The sequence below is a fragment of the Ranitomeya variabilis genome, chromosome 5 (genome assembly GCF_051348905.1).
Source record: "Ranitomeya variabilis isolate aRanVar5 chromosome 5, aRanVar5.hap1, whole genome shotgun sequence".
NCBI lineage: Eukaryota > Metazoa > Chordata > Amphibia > Anura > Dendrobatidae > Ranitomeya > Ranitomeya variabilis.
This window is the reverse complement of record NC_135236.1, coordinates 71,348,522-71,365,975: the sequence shown is the minus strand read 5'-3', so window position 1 is coordinate 71,365,975 and position 17,454 is coordinate 71,348,522. Positions and strand designations below refer to the sequence as shown.

General features: G+C 43.5%; 1 protein-coding gene across 14 annotated transcripts in view; it reads left to right on the top strand.

Moving 5' to 3' along the window:
• ANK1 (ankyrin 1) overlaps positions 1–17,454 on the top strand; it is a 346,825-nt gene that overhangs the window by 319,738 nt on the left and 9,633 nt on the right. For 8 of the 14 annotated variants that reach the window (XM_077262199.1, XM_077262204.1, XM_077262202.1 and 5 more), the window contains 7 exons: positions 2,467–2,775; positions 2,869–2,941; positions 4,190–4,240; positions 4,431–4,602; positions 8,034–8,117; positions 8,687–8,839; positions 10,083–10,224. In XM_077262199.1, the coding sequence (XP_077118314.1) occupies positions 2,467–2,775; positions 2,869–2,941; positions 4,190–4,240; positions 4,431–4,602; positions 8,034–8,117; positions 8,687–8,839; positions 10,083–10,181 (941 nt within the window). In that variant the 3' untranslated portion in view covers positions 10,182–10,224. Of the gene's footprint in view, positions 1–2,466; positions 2,776–2,868; positions 2,942–4,189; positions 4,241–4,430; positions 4,603–4,662; positions 5,397–8,033; positions 8,118–8,686; positions 8,840–10,082; positions 10,225–17,454 lie in introns of those variants that run through there. The other 6 variants (XM_077262207.1, XM_077262206.1, XM_077262210.1 and 3 more) reach the window with 5 other exon arrangements.

The following is a 17,454-nucleotide window of genomic DNA, read 5'->3' as shown; positions in this document are numbered from 1 at the left end:
CCTTTATATATAAAATCGGGCCACATGCAGATTTGGTATCCTCACATAACTAGCACAATTTCCTAGCAATTTATATGGAGGCTGAACAAAGAATAGATACCTAGTTTTAGCAGTTAGTCCTCAAAATTCTACTAGAGGAGCCCAAAAGGTCCCCTCTGTTATAATAGAGGACAGTAATGTAATAAATCCCAGGCTGGAGACAAGTACATAGCAATCTGTGTACCGCCTGCTGGTGGGACGGTCAGTAGAGCGGGGGACTGATGTGTTCTGTATATCTGTGATGCATAAGTGTCCGTGTGTCTTGTGGTGCACTTGTGTTAGTCGGTGCCTATATCCAGTGGGTTGTAAAGCTTTGGCATAATAAAGCAGACGCCCTGGGGCTGTGCCAGTTATTTTTTTTAACACCCTTCTGGTTATATAGCCGTTGCATATCCTAATTAAGTGCTGTTATATCGATGTGTACATAAGGTGCATCATGGTGGTGGTGGGATTCTCCCACCCGGTACTGGGGGGTCTCATGTTTCTAAAAACAGCAGAGAGGGTGTGACACGTGGCTGGGTGGCTGTCACCGATGATGGCTCAAACAGCTGAGTAACAGTGTGGTGACAGGGAGCTTCGCGGCCCGAACATTCAGTATCATACACTCTATATAGGGACTTGGCCCTAATATATCTCACTGTAAGCTGTTACCACTAGCGAAGCCCTCGGTCCTGGTGTCCGCAAGGGAAATCGAGCCAAAGTAATTCACAATGTACAATAACTATTCTCCTGTCTGAATTCTTTACTTCTCACCTTGACAAAAAGAAAAAAAAACCCGTGCATTTATTAAAAGATGGCAAAAACGTTCCATATCTACTGTAAAACAAGTTAGTGTTAAAATAAGCCAATTGTGTAAGAGGAGCCACAATTTTAAAATTTGCATTATTTTTGCTTTTATTTTATTCCCATTTCTCCCCTGAGTATTACGTTTTTTGTTTTTTTTTAAATCTGCCCTATAGTTCCTGAGATATATGCAGAGCAGCCAAAACACACGCCCTAGAGGATCCCACAAGCCATGCCCCCGAAGACCAAACAAATCAGCACTAAATTTAAAAAAAGCCCAATATCTCTGGAATCATAGGGCAGATTTTTAAAAAACAAAAAACGGAATACTCAGAGGAGCAGCAGAAATAAAATAAGAGCAAAAACTGGTCACTTTTGACCTGGTGACAGTTCCTCTTTAAGCACATGATGTGTTTATTCTTTTTGCCATGGCTTCACCCACGGACCAGTTCACCAAACTGCCTACATTAATAATGTAGTTCGAGAAGAGCAATTTGATTTGTTGCCCTGGTTTGGCGTCCATTCCTCTGTGACTGCTGATCTTCACTTCTGTACCCAGCATCCTGGGTGCCTTTTAATAGGACCTGTGCCATCATAACAGGGGGTGCAACACATGTCATGATGAGGCTAGACCTCAACCAACACAGGATCTCGGGTGCAGAAGTGGAGACTAGCTACCATGGAGGACTAGATGCTGGTCATATTGCTCATCTCTAATATTAATATAATCAATTACCTGGCATGTCAATTCACTGACTTCCAACTTATTTCAGTGAGAACTGTGTAATTCCTCATTTCTCCAGTGGTGGCACTGTAGGGAAACTGAGCAGGTGGTCTTACCACTGATCACAGACAATCAATGTGATCAGCCTATAGATGTAGGTCACTACTATCAAAAAGGCATTATCTGAGCTGAAAAAAACCCCTTTAAGCTATTTACTGTAATTTTTTTTTTTAGTTTTATTTCCACAAATGTCTGTTGGATTAATAGATGTCATTCCATTAGTTCATCAGGTGTCCTTGCTTTTGTTCTATGTTTACCCCTAAATTAAACATATTACCTTAAAAACCTCACCAGGTTTCATTCTCCTAATTATTTTGCCTACCAAATCCTGCGTTACGCTACAATGGGGATGGATTACGTTTTGGTGCTATGGGAAAGCTAGGAGAAAACCCATTAGTAGTAGTAGTGGTGGCCATATAGGTGGGCACCCAGCCATCTAACCAAAACTACAAACATGGCTGAATTGATAAAAGACAACGTCTGGTATTTACTGATGATTATTAATTTTCTAGGGATCGATGTTCTTGAAATCTTTTGACACATTAAAGGGGATGTCCAGCCTTTTATAGTTGATGGCCCAATTTTTGTATTAGATGGTGGTTTGACTTTTGGCACCAATGCCAATTAGCTGTTTGAAAGGGCCGCGGCTCTCGTTCTTCAGTCTCTTTGATCTTTGATGTTTTCATCAGGTGACAGGATGAGGATAGACCATCAATTTTAAAAGTCCGAGTAACCTCTTTAATTGGATGACCACAAAAACGACAATCCTGAATGTGGGAGGCAGGAGGTATATAGTTGTATCTACTTGCATTTAGAGTGAGTGAGTGTGACATCCCCTTCCCCATCCTACCCTCCCATAGGTAACCCCTTGACGCAGGATGAGCTGCTTTCCCCGGCCTCTCTCAACTACTCCCTACCCTCCCCATTGCGACTGGAGCCGTATTGGAGTGAAGCTTCCATTTTGGATGGAGTACCTATGGCAACAGCTGAGCCAGACGGGGTGCTTGATCTGCCTGATCTTCCTCTTTGGGCCTCTGGCCTGTCCCCATCCCTCGTGGCTCCTGAAGACTCATCCCTGGATTGCAGCAAAGCTGAGGATGAGTGGGATGCCCCGCCACGTCCATCTTCGGGCTCCCCTGATCTGGATGAGGAGGAAACTGAAGCTGGAGGTCAGAGGTTAAAGATTGTGGTAGGAGAAAGCCAACGAGAGAGAGGGGATGGACGATGATACCTAAACGATCTCTACATGTGTCTCATTGCAGGACCAGAGCGGGTCCAAGCCCGGATCACTGAGACCCCCACAGCGTGCAGAGTGACAGGTGGTAAGGTAGAGAGGTAAGTCTTATGTCCTAGTGTGACCCTCCCAACATCTCCTGCTTTATGGACATGTGTAACTTTGTAAATGTGACCTCTACTCTCATTACCTCAGTGCAGCAATCTCATCCCTCAAGCTGAAGTACACAAAAAGTGGGGCTTAAAGGGGTTATCCTTCAAACTGAAAACAATGAAAAAAATCTCTGAAGTAATGCCCATTGTCCTTCTAGCCATATAAATTCAAAGGTGTAACATCAATTCTCTCGTGTCATCTTCTCTTCTTTCAGCTTCTTTGCTCACTCCTCTGCTGCTCTGGTCTCTGCACTTTCGGTGGGCGGGCACAGCTCACCCCATGTGACCAGGAAGCTGCACAATCTCCTAGGAGAGCGTTGCAGTCAGTGTGTGCTGAGTCCTCATCTCCTGTAGTCCTCCGCCGATCTACAGAGGAAATAGTCCCTCACATACGGCCTCAGCGATCACACTAAAAATAGCCTAATAAATATCTATAATTCTAATATCTATTATTAATTTGCTACCAACCTTATGTTAATTTATGTATCAATCTTTCTACTAACTACCTTGTATGTATCTACCTTTCTATATCTTTTTCCATCTATTACCTATCTTGATCTCTCTCTTCTTTTCATCTATCTAATATCTATCTATCTATCTATTATCTGCCTCATACGTTTCGTGAGACAACCCCTTTAATCTACCCAAACCTCATCTCATATACTTACCCCACAAATGTCTTGCAATTATCCCTCCCGCCTTACAGTGATCTCCTTGGAAGGTCAAGTGAAGATGCCCTCAAATGGCACCTTCCATCAGAGGTAACCTTCCCTTCCTCTGACTTAGGCGGCTCAAAATGAGGTGTTTGCAGAGCCCATGTTTCATCTTTCCCTCCATCCCTGGGTCATTTCACATCTACACTCTTTCTCCATTTTCCTTATCACACTCACTCATGTAGATACCATAGAGATCGACCATACTGCTCCTATGGAGCCAATGAAGAGAGGGGGCCCTTAATTTTTACGATCGGGCCATAATAACCTGTGCTAAACTCCATAGGTAATATAAATAAGCAGTGTCTGGGGGGACAATTTCCCAAAGGGTCTTGAACAGAATGTGGGAAATAAGTAATAGTTCAATGTGGCAAGACCTGGCACCATATTGGGGGCCTATTTCAATCTTATGGGGTCCTCTCTCTTCCTTGTACTCCACGGCCTACTTCTCCGACACAGTCAAACTTTTGACTATCTTCTTTAGGTCCTTGCAGTCCTCCTTTGCTTCTTCTACTGGGCCCTACGTCAGCCAGAGGTACGCTTCTACCCTGGTAGTTACTCTCCTGGATATGTTCGATGACCAAGCCAGTGTCATTAGCAGAGAGCTTTTTTTTTTTAGATATGTAGGACGTTTAGTGAATTGCTTCCACCATCTCTAACTATATTGTAGATTAGCCAATGGTGAGTACGCCACAGTATGAACTATATGTCTTTCCAATCTATAGGGTTCTGGACTGGAGCACAGATGCCCCCTCACCCTCTTCTCCTCGTCGATCTCCTCACCAGGACAATGGTGCCCCTTTGCCATACGAAGAGCTTCATCCAACATTTAAGGGAAGTGCAAGGATACGAGTGACACAACAGAGCACCGTGTATAGTTCGAGCCGGTTGGGAGAGGTAGGTACTCTGAGGACGGGGGTGAAAGACAAAAATGAAAAGGAGATATCTTATGGAATTCGAGTATGGCAGCGATGAAAATATGGGACATGTAATGACTTTCAGGACAGCTCTGAGGGTATATGTCCCTCAGCAACCTCCTCGTCTCTTTCCTCTCTCTCTTTCCATTTTGAGGGTTATTAAATGTCTCTCCGCCTTACTTCCCACCAGCTCCAATTTCAGACCCTCCCATGAAACAGCTGAGACATTCACAATCACACAGACGTACATCCACCCTGAAGCTTTCATATGGGGCTTCCCCCCAGCCCCCAAACTTGAACGGGGGACCACATCTGCTGATTTCGGGGCTGACATTTGGATCTTGTCTCAAAGAAGTGCTGATCTGAGGGATTTATGATAGTAGGACATCTTCCTACACTCCATAGATAATTTAGGGCATGCTTTGCCTACGTATAACTATGTATACGTCTTATTTTAGCTGGGGGTGAGACCAACATTTTTACCCAATTTTTTTTTTTTTTTTAACGCAAGGATATTTTTATCCCATTGCTTGGTTTCAGTTAAATAAGTAGGGCAGAATGTGGGGATTTGTGACGGAATTGGGGGTCTGCATAGTCCTGATTGGCTTTTTCGTGGTGAGCTGCCAAAATGTGGTTCATATTGTACGTGGAGCTGCAAAGTTTGTTTTGCGTCGCCTTCATACTGAGCTAGACCGGGAACTGGGAGAAGGAGGAGTGGATGACGATGAGGAGACTCTGACCACCAAGGTGGTCCGACGGAGGGTGATCGTCAAGGTAAATGGTGTGTTCTGTACAGTGAAGGAATCGCTGATGACTTTTACGTGGTCTGTATGTGTGTATGTATATATTTAATTTATATAATAGGACTGCTCTCCAGTCTGTATGTCAGTGTATAGGACGCAGTGTGTGCATGTGTGTATATGAAAAAAGAAGGAGCACTTGTTCCAAAAATGTAGTAGCCAACTAGCCAATGTGCGCCAGCTAGATCTAAATATATATATATATATTGAAATTATATGATAGGACTGTTCTCTGACCTGTAAATCATTGGGATGTACGCTATATAGAGAAAAGTATTAGGATCCCGTCATATTACATCTACAGGAGCTTTTATGACCTCCCGAACTACATCTATAGACATTAATATGGAGTCAGTCCTTTTGCAGCTACAACTGCTTCCTCTCCTCTCTTTCTATAAGATTTTGGAGGTGACTGTAGGCACTTTTTTTTGCCTTCATCTAGAAGAGCATTTTTGAGCTTCTTTACAGACTTTGCTTTGTGCACAGGGCACAGTCATGGGGAACAGAAAAGGGTCTTCCCCAAAGTGTTCCCACAAAACTATAAACTACACTTTTCAAAAATGTGTTGTACTGAAGCATCAAGATTTCCCTTCACTGGAACTAAGGTCCGTGGCCGATCTCTGAATAAAAATCTCATAACATTATCCCACCTCCACCAAACTGTACATCCGGCACAATAAAGTCAGGCGGATAACGTTGTCCTGGCATTCACCGAACTCAGACTCGTCCATCAGACTCCAGATAGAGTAGTGTGATCCGTCACTGCACAGAACAAGTTTCCTCCAGAGTCCAGTGGTGGCGGCTTTACACCACTCCATCCGACGCTCGGCGTTGTGCTTGGTGATGTAAGGCTGCATGCAGCTGATCAACCATGAAGCTCCCGGCAGGATCTCAATGTTTGTGCTGATGTTATGGGCCTCCACTTTGTAATGTTATGGGCCTCCACTTTGTGGCTGAGTTGCAGCGGTTCCTTCCACTTTGAAATAATATCACTCAGAGGTGATGGGGAAGATTTAGGAGGAAGAAATGTCATGGAACAGACTTGTTACCCCGGTGGCTCCTATTACAGGACCGTGCTGGTATCAGGGAGCTCTTTACCACTGGTCGTTCTGTCACTTGGTGGTAAAGACAGACGGCATGGCAAGGGGTTTCATGTTATATACTGGGGCCAATGGGGCCTAGGTGTTATCCAGCAGGGGAAAAGAGTTGGATTTTATACACCGGGGCGAGGGGCCGCATGTTATACACCAGGGCAATGGGACTGAATGGTAAATCTGAACTGAGTGATTAAGACTTGTGTCCCAATACTTTTCTCAATATAGTGTTCACATAATCTGTATAGATAGATTCACTCAACATTGACAGTGCAACACCAAGAAGAAAAAGTCATGGAATTATGGAAATCACAGGATCAATAGACTTTTAATGATATGGGTCTGGCTGCTGTACATTGTCACCACACACCATAATCTCGAGAGTAGGACCGATGTTACGTTGTCTCGTGAAGGCCTCTTTATGGTGTTGCCAGTGTGGTCTCTTCATATTCGAGGAATGGCGCTTAGTGATCCATTCTATACTGCAAGGGAAACTAGACATCACACATGAAGTATAACATGTCAAACACTGTCTACATAAACTTTGACAAAGTGTTTGTACGACATTGGGCTACGAGCAAGATGTCAGGTGCTCTATTGACCTCACGCCAACTCACAAAGGCTTTCATGATTCAGAGCAAGCTGGCAATGGAGGCTGGAATGGAGATCTGTTCTCTAAAGCAAGGAGTCCTGCTTCTGTTGTGGATGTAATGGTAGCTGGAGATTGGTTTGGAGATCATGTGGACAATACTATGAAGAGACCTTCACGTGGTGACAGTGTCCCAAGAGCCTTTTTTCAGCACACTAACTCCAGGCCCCATGTTGGTGGTACTACTGTGAGCAACTTGAGTGGCCTAAACGTGCTACCATTGTCTGTAGCGTCTCCGGACTTTTCTCCCATAGAACAAATCTGGGACATCATCGGTCGGCAATTACAAAGGAGCTGCCAGCAGCAGATCTTGATGATTTCGTGCCCAAGTGCATTCAGCGCAGAAAAACATTCCTAAGACAGCCATTAATAACCTCATTGATAGCAGCCAAGACTTTTAACTATGAGAATTTCTGCAAGAGATGATCATATTCCAGACTAATGTTTTGAAAATTTTCCTTCCATTTTTTCATAATTTTCTTATCACTAACATTTCTATCCATCCTGTGATTTCCAGAATGCAATGACTCTTTCTTCTCGCTGTTCCAATGTTGAGGAATGAATATAAATCTGTTCTCTGCTCCTGGAAGTCAAATGAGATATTTGTGAATGGGGCCGCCCTGTAAAATGATGGCATTCTCTGATGTAAGCAGCGACTTGGAGCCACTTTTAACCACCCATTGACCTGTAAATAGCACTTGTAATCTCCTGAGCTATTTGCAGTTCAGTCTGGTCAAGCTCCATTAAACTGGAGTATCACATAATAGGACTCGTAATCATGAGCGTCTGCAAATGCAATGTGTCGTAACAATAGTTTAGAAATGGCTCCCTGTACCATAACGTTATGTAACTTCTTCCCCAATTTTAGGGGAATGAAGTCCCTGACATTCCTGGGGAGCAAGTAACAGAGGAGGAATTTACAGATGAGCAAGGGAACATAGTAACGAAGAAGGTGAGTGTCCATTGTGTCCACATACTTTTATTATTATAGGTTTACATGGTTCAAATCTTATTCACTTGGCTGGCAATATTATCTGCTGCTGATTTTCCGTGTATAAATCCACACTGAAAATGCACAGCATTTCCATCTTGAATGGATATATCCTTAAAGAGGTTGACATTTTATTAATGGACCAAGGGTAGTCGTAAAGTAATAAAATGAACACTCGCGTACTGGAATGGTACACCTCAGCCGTATGGCTGACAGTATCCCCTGCCGGTCTGCTGGCTTACTCTTCTGGTGGGGGGTCGGCTAACCAATGGAGCCAATGAGCGGTCCATAAAGGAAAAAAAACCCTACCGGAAGAAGAAACAAGTTTACTGACGGGGTTGTGGATAATCAGGGGTGGATGCAGTCAGCAGAGGTCAAGTGTAAGAACTAAGAAGGCCTCAGGGCCCCTAGTTTTCCAACTTGATGAGGACACCATAATGGATCCCAATGACTACCCATCTAGGTGCCAGCATGGCCTTTATGTTAGGATTCATGGTTAATATTATCTTAATTTCTGATATCATCTGCAGACAGTTCGGAAGGTCCTCCGCAGGGTGGGGCCACCAGGGTCCACGGATTTGGGAGACAACGAAGACTTGATCATTGAAGGAACATTACAAGAGCCAGATGAGCTTGAGAGTGAGACTCCAAATTACCTGAAGTACGCAGTGCTGCATCGAGAGGTACGAGGCTCTAACATTTTTATTCAGATACCATGGATTTAGGCCAATTATTGGATAAGGACAAAGAAGCGATCCCACACTATATAAAATCAATATTTTTTATTCAAGCCAAAAAAGGACAATAAACAACAAATAAATAAAAAAGCAAAATGCTGTCTAGGAGACGCCAGACTAATATCACGGAAAAAATTCCCCACACATAAATAGTGATTCAAAGCAGACAAATTGCCTAATTACCAACCAATATTGGATGTATTATTGAAGTCTGAATTATATTTATACAAGACTTTATAGCAATAGTCATTCAAAAAACGAAAGACAAAACTTATTCCACACCTTTTTACTCCAACCGGACACAATATGTCCGAACCCCAATATATTAACATCCGTGATCTTGAATTATATATAATACATAATGCACAGGAAAAGGAGACCTGTCTTTATGAATCACTGCATGATCTCCACATTGTTCATTATCCAATAGGCTTCCCCTGGTATTAGGAGCTTATTAGGGATGGTGCAAAATAGAGAATAAAGGTAGATAGTTACCTGGTGTGTGGCTTAATTCTGGCGTCCCCTCACCCCGACGCACGTTTCGCCGCCAGCTTCTTCCGGGGACTTATATTTACAAAATTCTACAATGTTATATGTCATTACTTATCCTAAGATACAGCCTGTATTATACCTCAGATCTGCATTCTGAATTCTGTAAAGTTCAGATCATAAATTTACCAGAATCCTTTTCAGGTCCTGTGTCTTTACATAGCTGTTTTCTATTCTGGTTAATCTAGTGACAGTCTTTACACCAGAAGCTAAACTTTGACATGATTGACTGTTCCCAGTGACAATGTGTAGAATTATGAATGCAGCTCTGGAGTATAACATAAATTGTAATTCAGCATCGACTAACAGAAGTACTTTAATGTCTAGTTTCAGGGATGGGACACTTCTCTGTAATTCTAAGGCAAATTATATGGACTGTGTCTTATTCTTTACTTGCACGATCGTACAGAATCCTCTGTCTCTTTTCCTGTACTTCTGTCTTTGAAATTTTCATGCCTCTAAGAATTATTCATTTGTTTGTTTTTTTTTCTCTATCTCATTTCACTGTTGTTTTTACCCTTCTGTGTCTTTGTTCCCTTACTTTCCTCTGTGGTACACGTGTGTCACTCAATGCCTATCCTTAATGTCCACCCCTGACCTCATGTTCTAACCCCCCGGGGGCTGCTCCCCACCACGGCAGGCAGAGGACGAGTTTGACTCTTTGAGATCAGAGATCGGAGACGGGAGGAAAGGGGCACAGATTGTGAAAAGAGCCGGCACCAAACGAGTGCAGCAGTGAGACCACAAAACTGGGACACCCAAAATAATGGGGAATCACCCAGGTAATAAATATCAATAAGGGACACTCCCAGGTAACATCTTAACCAGTAGCACCTCTACATTAACTCTGACCAACCTTAATCCCTAAAAATGACCGAACCTAGATCTGGATTACTTACTCCAATAATAACTAAAAAAATTACATCTGAGGACTCAACAACGTGATATCCCACATCATCAAATACCACCAGATTCTGGATTTTTTTCCATGATATATCTGTATCTCCCATATGTTCCTCCTGTTTTCTCCTGATGAGGATTTCTTTTTCCCATTTCCTTATACATTAGAGGGGCAGTCTTCTTTACGGGTATCTCATCTAATGATGTTTTTTGCCTTTTTATGTATCAACGTTAGGTTATAGGTTGAAAATCAATGGACTTTTGTCTTCATTCAACCTTAAAAACTATGAAACTATGGCCAACGGTGGGGGAAAAAAGATCATCTCTCTTTCTGGAGGACTCATCCAGTCCTGCACTATGTAGACACACCATTGAGAAGAATGGGAAAGGTGTAATGCTTCATTTCGGCCTGTGGCGGTGCTGCAGGAAAATGTAACACTTACTGAAAGGTTTCCTCACAGATTGCAGCTGATCACAGGAGGTTCCAGCAGGTGGACACTTTGTGATCAGCTTCTTCTTCAAAGAACCTTTCTAAACAAAGTTTAATACAATTCCCTATACTTAAAGGGGTTGTCCAACCCTTTCTTAAATACCGGAATTTCCAAAGTAAAATTAAAAATAAAAGCCTCATACTCACCTACTGATCCAGCAATGCCGGCACTGGATCTGCCGGTTCTCGCGTGACATTGTTATGTCATCTGCATGTTGCGGATAGAATCAGTAGCTTCTTTTAGGTTGCTTCACTCACACATTTCTTGAGCAAAACTCAGATGTCAGGGAAAGGTGTGAACACTGCAGACCATTAGCAGTCGTGATTGGCTGCAGTGCTCACATGCATGACAATGTCGCAAGCGCGTCCGGAGAGCCAGCACCAACATTAATTACAGGAAGGTGGTGAGTGTATATATATATATATATTTATTATTATTATTTTGCTCAGGGGACTTCAGCATTTAAGAAGAAGCTGTCTCAGTGTTGGACAACCTCTTTAATAAAGAATAATAATGCTTCCAACTTTTCATTCATCTTGGCCTTTAATAAAGCAGGCATTGTTTCCTAGGTATGCCTTCTTCTTCTGGTACTTTCTCTCAATGTGACACATCCATTGATCCCACCTGCCTTCCCCAAATCCTGCACCCCCAGCAATCCTCCCTTGCATAATCCGTTGATTCACTCTGTTGAATCTTCTCTGTGATGTCTCCTAACTTCTCATACTTTCCGTTGTTAGATCCATGTGAAATCTGTTATCTGCCTCCAGCAGGATTATCTGTCTTTTCTCTAAGGCTACTTTCACACTAGCGTTTTTTTGCATACGTCGCAATGCGTCGTTTTGGCGAAAAAAACGCATCCTGCAAAGTTAGCAGCAGGATGCGTTTTTTCCCCATTGACTAACATTAGCGACGCATTGACACACGTCGCAACCATCGTGGGACGGTTGCGTCGTGTTGTGGCGGACCGCCGGCAGCAAAAAACGTTACATGTAACGTTTTTTGCTGCGCTGTGTCCGCCATTTCCGACCCCGCATGCGCGGCCGGAACTCCGCCCCCACCTCCCCGCACCTCACAATGGGGCAGCGGATGCATGGAAAAACAGCATCCGCTGCCCCCGTTGTGCAGCGCATTCACTGCTAGCGTCGGTACGTCGGCCCGACGCACTGCGACGGGCCGAGTACGACGCTAGTGTGAAAGTAGCCTAAGACTCTACTGGGGTCTTGTACTCTTCACCCATTCATGTCCCATCAGTCATGTTTAGTCTTCTTCTGTATAAAGGGAACCTGTCACCTCTCAATGTTTTAGTACATTTTTGTATTCAGCATAATATAGGAATTCTGGATCATCTTTTCTTATAACTCTGTATTGTGCCGTTCCTCTGTTATTCCTCCTAGAAGTTTATGAATAAATTGACAACTGGGTGTTGCCAGTTGGGGGAGTCCTATCAGTGCCCACATTGTCAAACTGTGTAAGGACACAGCCCATTGTGAAAGGGAGTGTTAACAGACCAGCAGATTACCTCTTATGTATAGAGGGGCCTCCTTTCTCTCCTCCATGGAAGATGTTGTAGGACATGGCTATGTTAAATATCAACTACGACCAGATCCTTTTGCTCTCAGGACTGATAAGCCGTCAGGGGTGTATGGCAGTGGCCTACTCACCTCTGTTCATTGAAAACGCAATGGACACTCCGAGAATTCTTCTATCTATCCATAATTGACCCATTCCACAATCTTCCCACAATCCCGATTCTTCTTCACCGCACCACACCATACTATCACCTGGCATGACTTTCCTGTACTTTGTTCCTTCTGTTGATGTTTGTCCTAATTCTCCACATTTCTTGCTCCTCGTTATGTTGCAGGTTGATCTCATTCTCACACAATCCTGTCCAGTTGGAGACCTGTCCAACCTCAAAGTACATAGGGGGTCTGATCTTTTACTGACAGTGAACACTTACAAGGAAAGAGCAGCACTCACAAGAATGACACTTTTAAATTTATGCTCCGACATACGAAAAGACCTCCAACCTAGTCTATCATGGAGTCCAGACTATTTTGTCTTGTATTTTTGGTGGAATTAGATTGTTATCCAACCTTATTATGGGGTTTGACTCCATCAGAGATCCATCATTACATTCTAAGGTCATGTCTCATGTTTGTCACAGAGAGGTGTCGTCACATACAAAGTCACTCTCCACTATAGCATGGTTGTTTCAGTAGCCCCGTTTACTTTTCCACGACCTTTATCCACTGCAAAAAATAGGAGACACTGCAAGCTTGTAAGGGGCTTGAGTGGGGGGCCCAACAGTATGACTTAAGGTGCACACACACGCATTAGATTGACCGAACCCAACAATATCGAAGTTGACCGAATCCAATGATATCGGTGGAATCTGCCAACAGTCTAATGTGTGTGCCCAACTTTACCCCATACAATGTCGGGGGAGAGATGGTGTGGCAAGTTGGATTTCTAAGGGATGATCCTTTTGTGCTGTAGGAGATAAGCTTCTGCCAGAGGAGTCTAGCTGTGGCACTCTCGGAGAATGTTTCCCGAGTATGGCGGACTCGGGGGAGATAGTGGTCACCTGAGTGAACGTTTGGCCAACAGCAAGCTAATGTGTATGGGGGGCTTTATATAGCACAACTTACAGAGTAGTGTGGAAGTGGGGAGTCTTGGGAAACAGGAAAAGCACCTAGATGAGATATATGGCCTTGGAACCACCAGTTGACCACCACTCTTGCATGAAGAAAAGCAGAAGAACAAATAAGGCTAGGGCTACACAGCGAAGGCAACTAATGATGGTAAACGTGGTCATAAAGAAAGAAAAAAAGTAACATGGTATGGTTGTAAAGAAATCCACCAGAAGTAGGGCAATCAGTGTCACTTGACCAAAGTCGCCATGTAGCCATAGCTCAAAGCTCTTTGCGAAAGGCTATATCTGCTGTAAGAGCTTCTTAGGTATTGGGCATGGTAACACCTAATACAAGGGCACCTCTAATTATAGGACTGGCAGCTGTTTTTGACTGTTTCAGTTGTGAAGGACAATTTAGAAGTGAATTCTTTGAATACCTGTTACTGTCTGGTGCCATGTTGCTTTTCTTTGCACCAGCATGTATGTGCTTGATATGAAGAGCAGCACTGCAGTTTTCAGTCATGACTATGTGCGTAAATGTAAGTTATAGCGGATTTATGTTCTAAGGAGAAGAGAAATTTGAGAAGTATGAATATCAACAGAAACCAATCAGCTCAAATAGATCTGTTTTAATAATAGGATAACATTGGCAGCTGACAGGGGCCCACTGCGCAAGGGCAACTCTAATACGGTACAGTATCTCCAGAGATCTGACTTTTCAGGGAAATTATCACCTCATTCGTTTAATGCGTAGACTAAGATGTATGAGTATATCCACTGGTCTAGTATGATTTACCCTTCCACCAGTGCCAACTCGGCATTATGTGCCACATTCCTTCATAATCATGCTTGGAATCTGCTCACTTGTCAACCCAGGAACACACTGTACATGTAGATCATGGGGCCTGGTAGAAAAGTCAAACTTGGGCCCTTCCCCCTCCATCCTTTCCAGAAAAAAAAATAGTCGCACTCACAGAGGGGCATAACTCCAAGTTTTTAAAGACATTATGGCAGGAACACAGTAATTGTGCCCTTCCCGAAGCTACTTAGTGTTCTCACCCACTATGATACCCCTTTCATGGTACCCATAATGTATTGCTTCTCCATAGTAAATTACTCCACACAAAGTACCCCCACAATACCCTCCACCAGGCTTGGACTGGTCTATAGGAGAACAGGGGAATCTCCCGGTGGACACCTGTACAGATCTGGGCACTGCATGGGCAGTGCTTAGCATAATTCACTTTATTCACTCTGTACAGAAAAAAGCAGCATCTCATCATCATTAACCAAACTACCCAGTTTATTATTATATAGCATTATAGGTATGTTTGTGACCAGGGTAACATAATATTTGCATGCAGGTGAAAAGTGGGCCCTCCCAAAGTCAATATTAAAGGTGGGCCCTTGGCACCCCAGTCCAACACTACCCTCCACATGCACAGTATTATGACCCCACAGTGCACTCTGGAAAAATATGTCCTCAGTGCTCTAAAAACAATATGATGTCCCTACCATGCCCCCATCACAGTATAATGACCCTACAATGTCCCCAACACAGTATGATGTCCCTACAATGCCCCAAACACAGTATGATGTCCCTATAATGCCCCCAACACAGTATGATGTCCCTACCATGCCCCCAACAAAGTATGATGTCCTTACAATGCCCCCAACACAGTATGATGTCCCTTCATTGCTCCCAACACAATATGATGTCCTTATAATGATGTCCCTTATAAATATGATGTCCCTACCATGCCCCCAACACAGTATGACGTCCCTACAATGTCCACAATACAGTATGATGTCCCTACCATGCCCCCAACACAGTACGATGTCCCTACAATGCCCCCAACACAGTATGATGTCCCTACAATGCCCCCAACACAATATGATGTCCCTACAATGCCCCCAACACAGTATGATGTCCCTACAATACCCCCAACACAGTATGATGTCCCTACAATACCCCCAACACAGTATGATGTCCCTACAATACCCCCAACACAGTATGATGTCCCTACAATACCCCCAACACAGTATGATGTCCCTACAATACCCCCAACACAGTATGATGTCCCTACAATACCCCCAACACAGTATGATGTCCCTAGAATGCCCCCAACACAATATGATGTCCCTACCATGCCCCCAACACAGTATGACGTCCCTACAATGTCCACAATACAGTATGATGTCCCTACAATACCCCCAACACAGTATGATGTCCCTACAATACCCCCAACACAGTATGATGTCCCTACAATGCCCCCAACACAATATGATGTCCCTACAATGCCCCCAACACAGTATGATGTCCCTACAATACCCCCAACACAGTATGATGTCCCTACAATACCCCCAACACAGTATGATGTCCCTACAATACCCCCAACACAGTATGATGTCCCTACAATACCCCCAACACAGTATGATGTCCCTAGAATGCCCCCAACACAATATGATGTCCCTACAATGCCCCCAACACAGTATGATGTCCCTACAATGCCCCCAACACAGTATGATGTCCCTACAATACCCCCAACACAGTATGATGTCCCTACAATATCCCAACACAGTATGATGTCCCTAGAATGCCCCCAACACAATATGATGTCCCTACAATGCCCCCAACACAGTATGATGTCCCTACAATACCCCCAACACAGTATGATGTCCCTACAATGCCCCCAACACAGTATGATGTCCCTACAATGCCCCCAACACAGTATGATGTCCCTACAATACCCCCAACACAGTATGATGTCCCTACAATACCCCCAACACAGTATGATGTCCCTACAATACCCCCAACACAGTATGATATCCCTAGAATGCCCCCAACACGGTATGATGTCCCTACAATGCCCCCAACACAGTATGATGTCCCTACAATACCCCCAACACAGTATGATGTCCCTAGAATGCCCCCAACACAATGTGATGTCCCTACAATGCCCCCAACACAGTATGATGTCCCTACAATACCCCCAACACAGTATGATGTCCCTACAATGCCCCCAACACAATATGATGTCCTCATTTTCAGCTGGGCTGAAAATGTGCGGATTTGTTCATGTGGTCAACTGACATAGAGAACTGGACACCCAGTACAAAAGTTTATTTTTACCATTTCACTTTGTCAATTTTATACACATCATAGCAGGATTTATATATATAAAAAAAGACAACGGTGGTTTCAGTGACCATGTGATTGCAGTGATCTTGCGATTGCAGTGATCCTGTGATTGCAGTGATAGCTCCCGTGTGACCCCGAGTCTGATCACTGAGTTCAGAGTTTACAAGAGATCATAAAATAATGTTGAATTCAGTAATAAATTGCAATTAAAGAGTACAAAAAATATATAAAAGAAAAGGATATAAAAGTATATACTGGTATAAAGAAAAAAAAAAACTAGCATAACTCCTGTTTATTCTATCTGGAGAGTTTGTCCTGAAGCAATAAATTAGCCTAATAAGGAAACAGGTCCTTAGATATTATTTTTGCAGTGCTGAAGCCAGTGGGGGCTGTTTACATGGGGTTTCAGGTTATGGGTGCAGGGAGGTGGGGGCTTAACAAGCCATTTTGCCTTGGCTTGGTATAAAGCAGTGAAGTAAATTTTTGCTTTCAGTGAAGGAAAATCTTGCCACATGCTAAGGGGTCCTAGACAGAGAGGATCCCCAGTAATAATGAGCACCATTTAACGGCCCCTTTAAGGGGCTAATAATTGTCCGAGAGAGTGTTCATATGAGCCCACCTTCCCAATCACTGGCCTGTGTAAATATGGAAGCACAGAACTAGTATGAGAGGTCGTGCAAAAGGGCCTTTACAGGAGCACCAATAGACTTGTCGGAGTGGGCAGAAATCCCCTTTGTAAAAGGACCGTAGGTCAATCATACATGTTGTTTATTATTAGTTATGTGATGTAAAGTCCTAACCTGGACCTAATAATCCCCACATCTACAGTCATTACATTCCCACT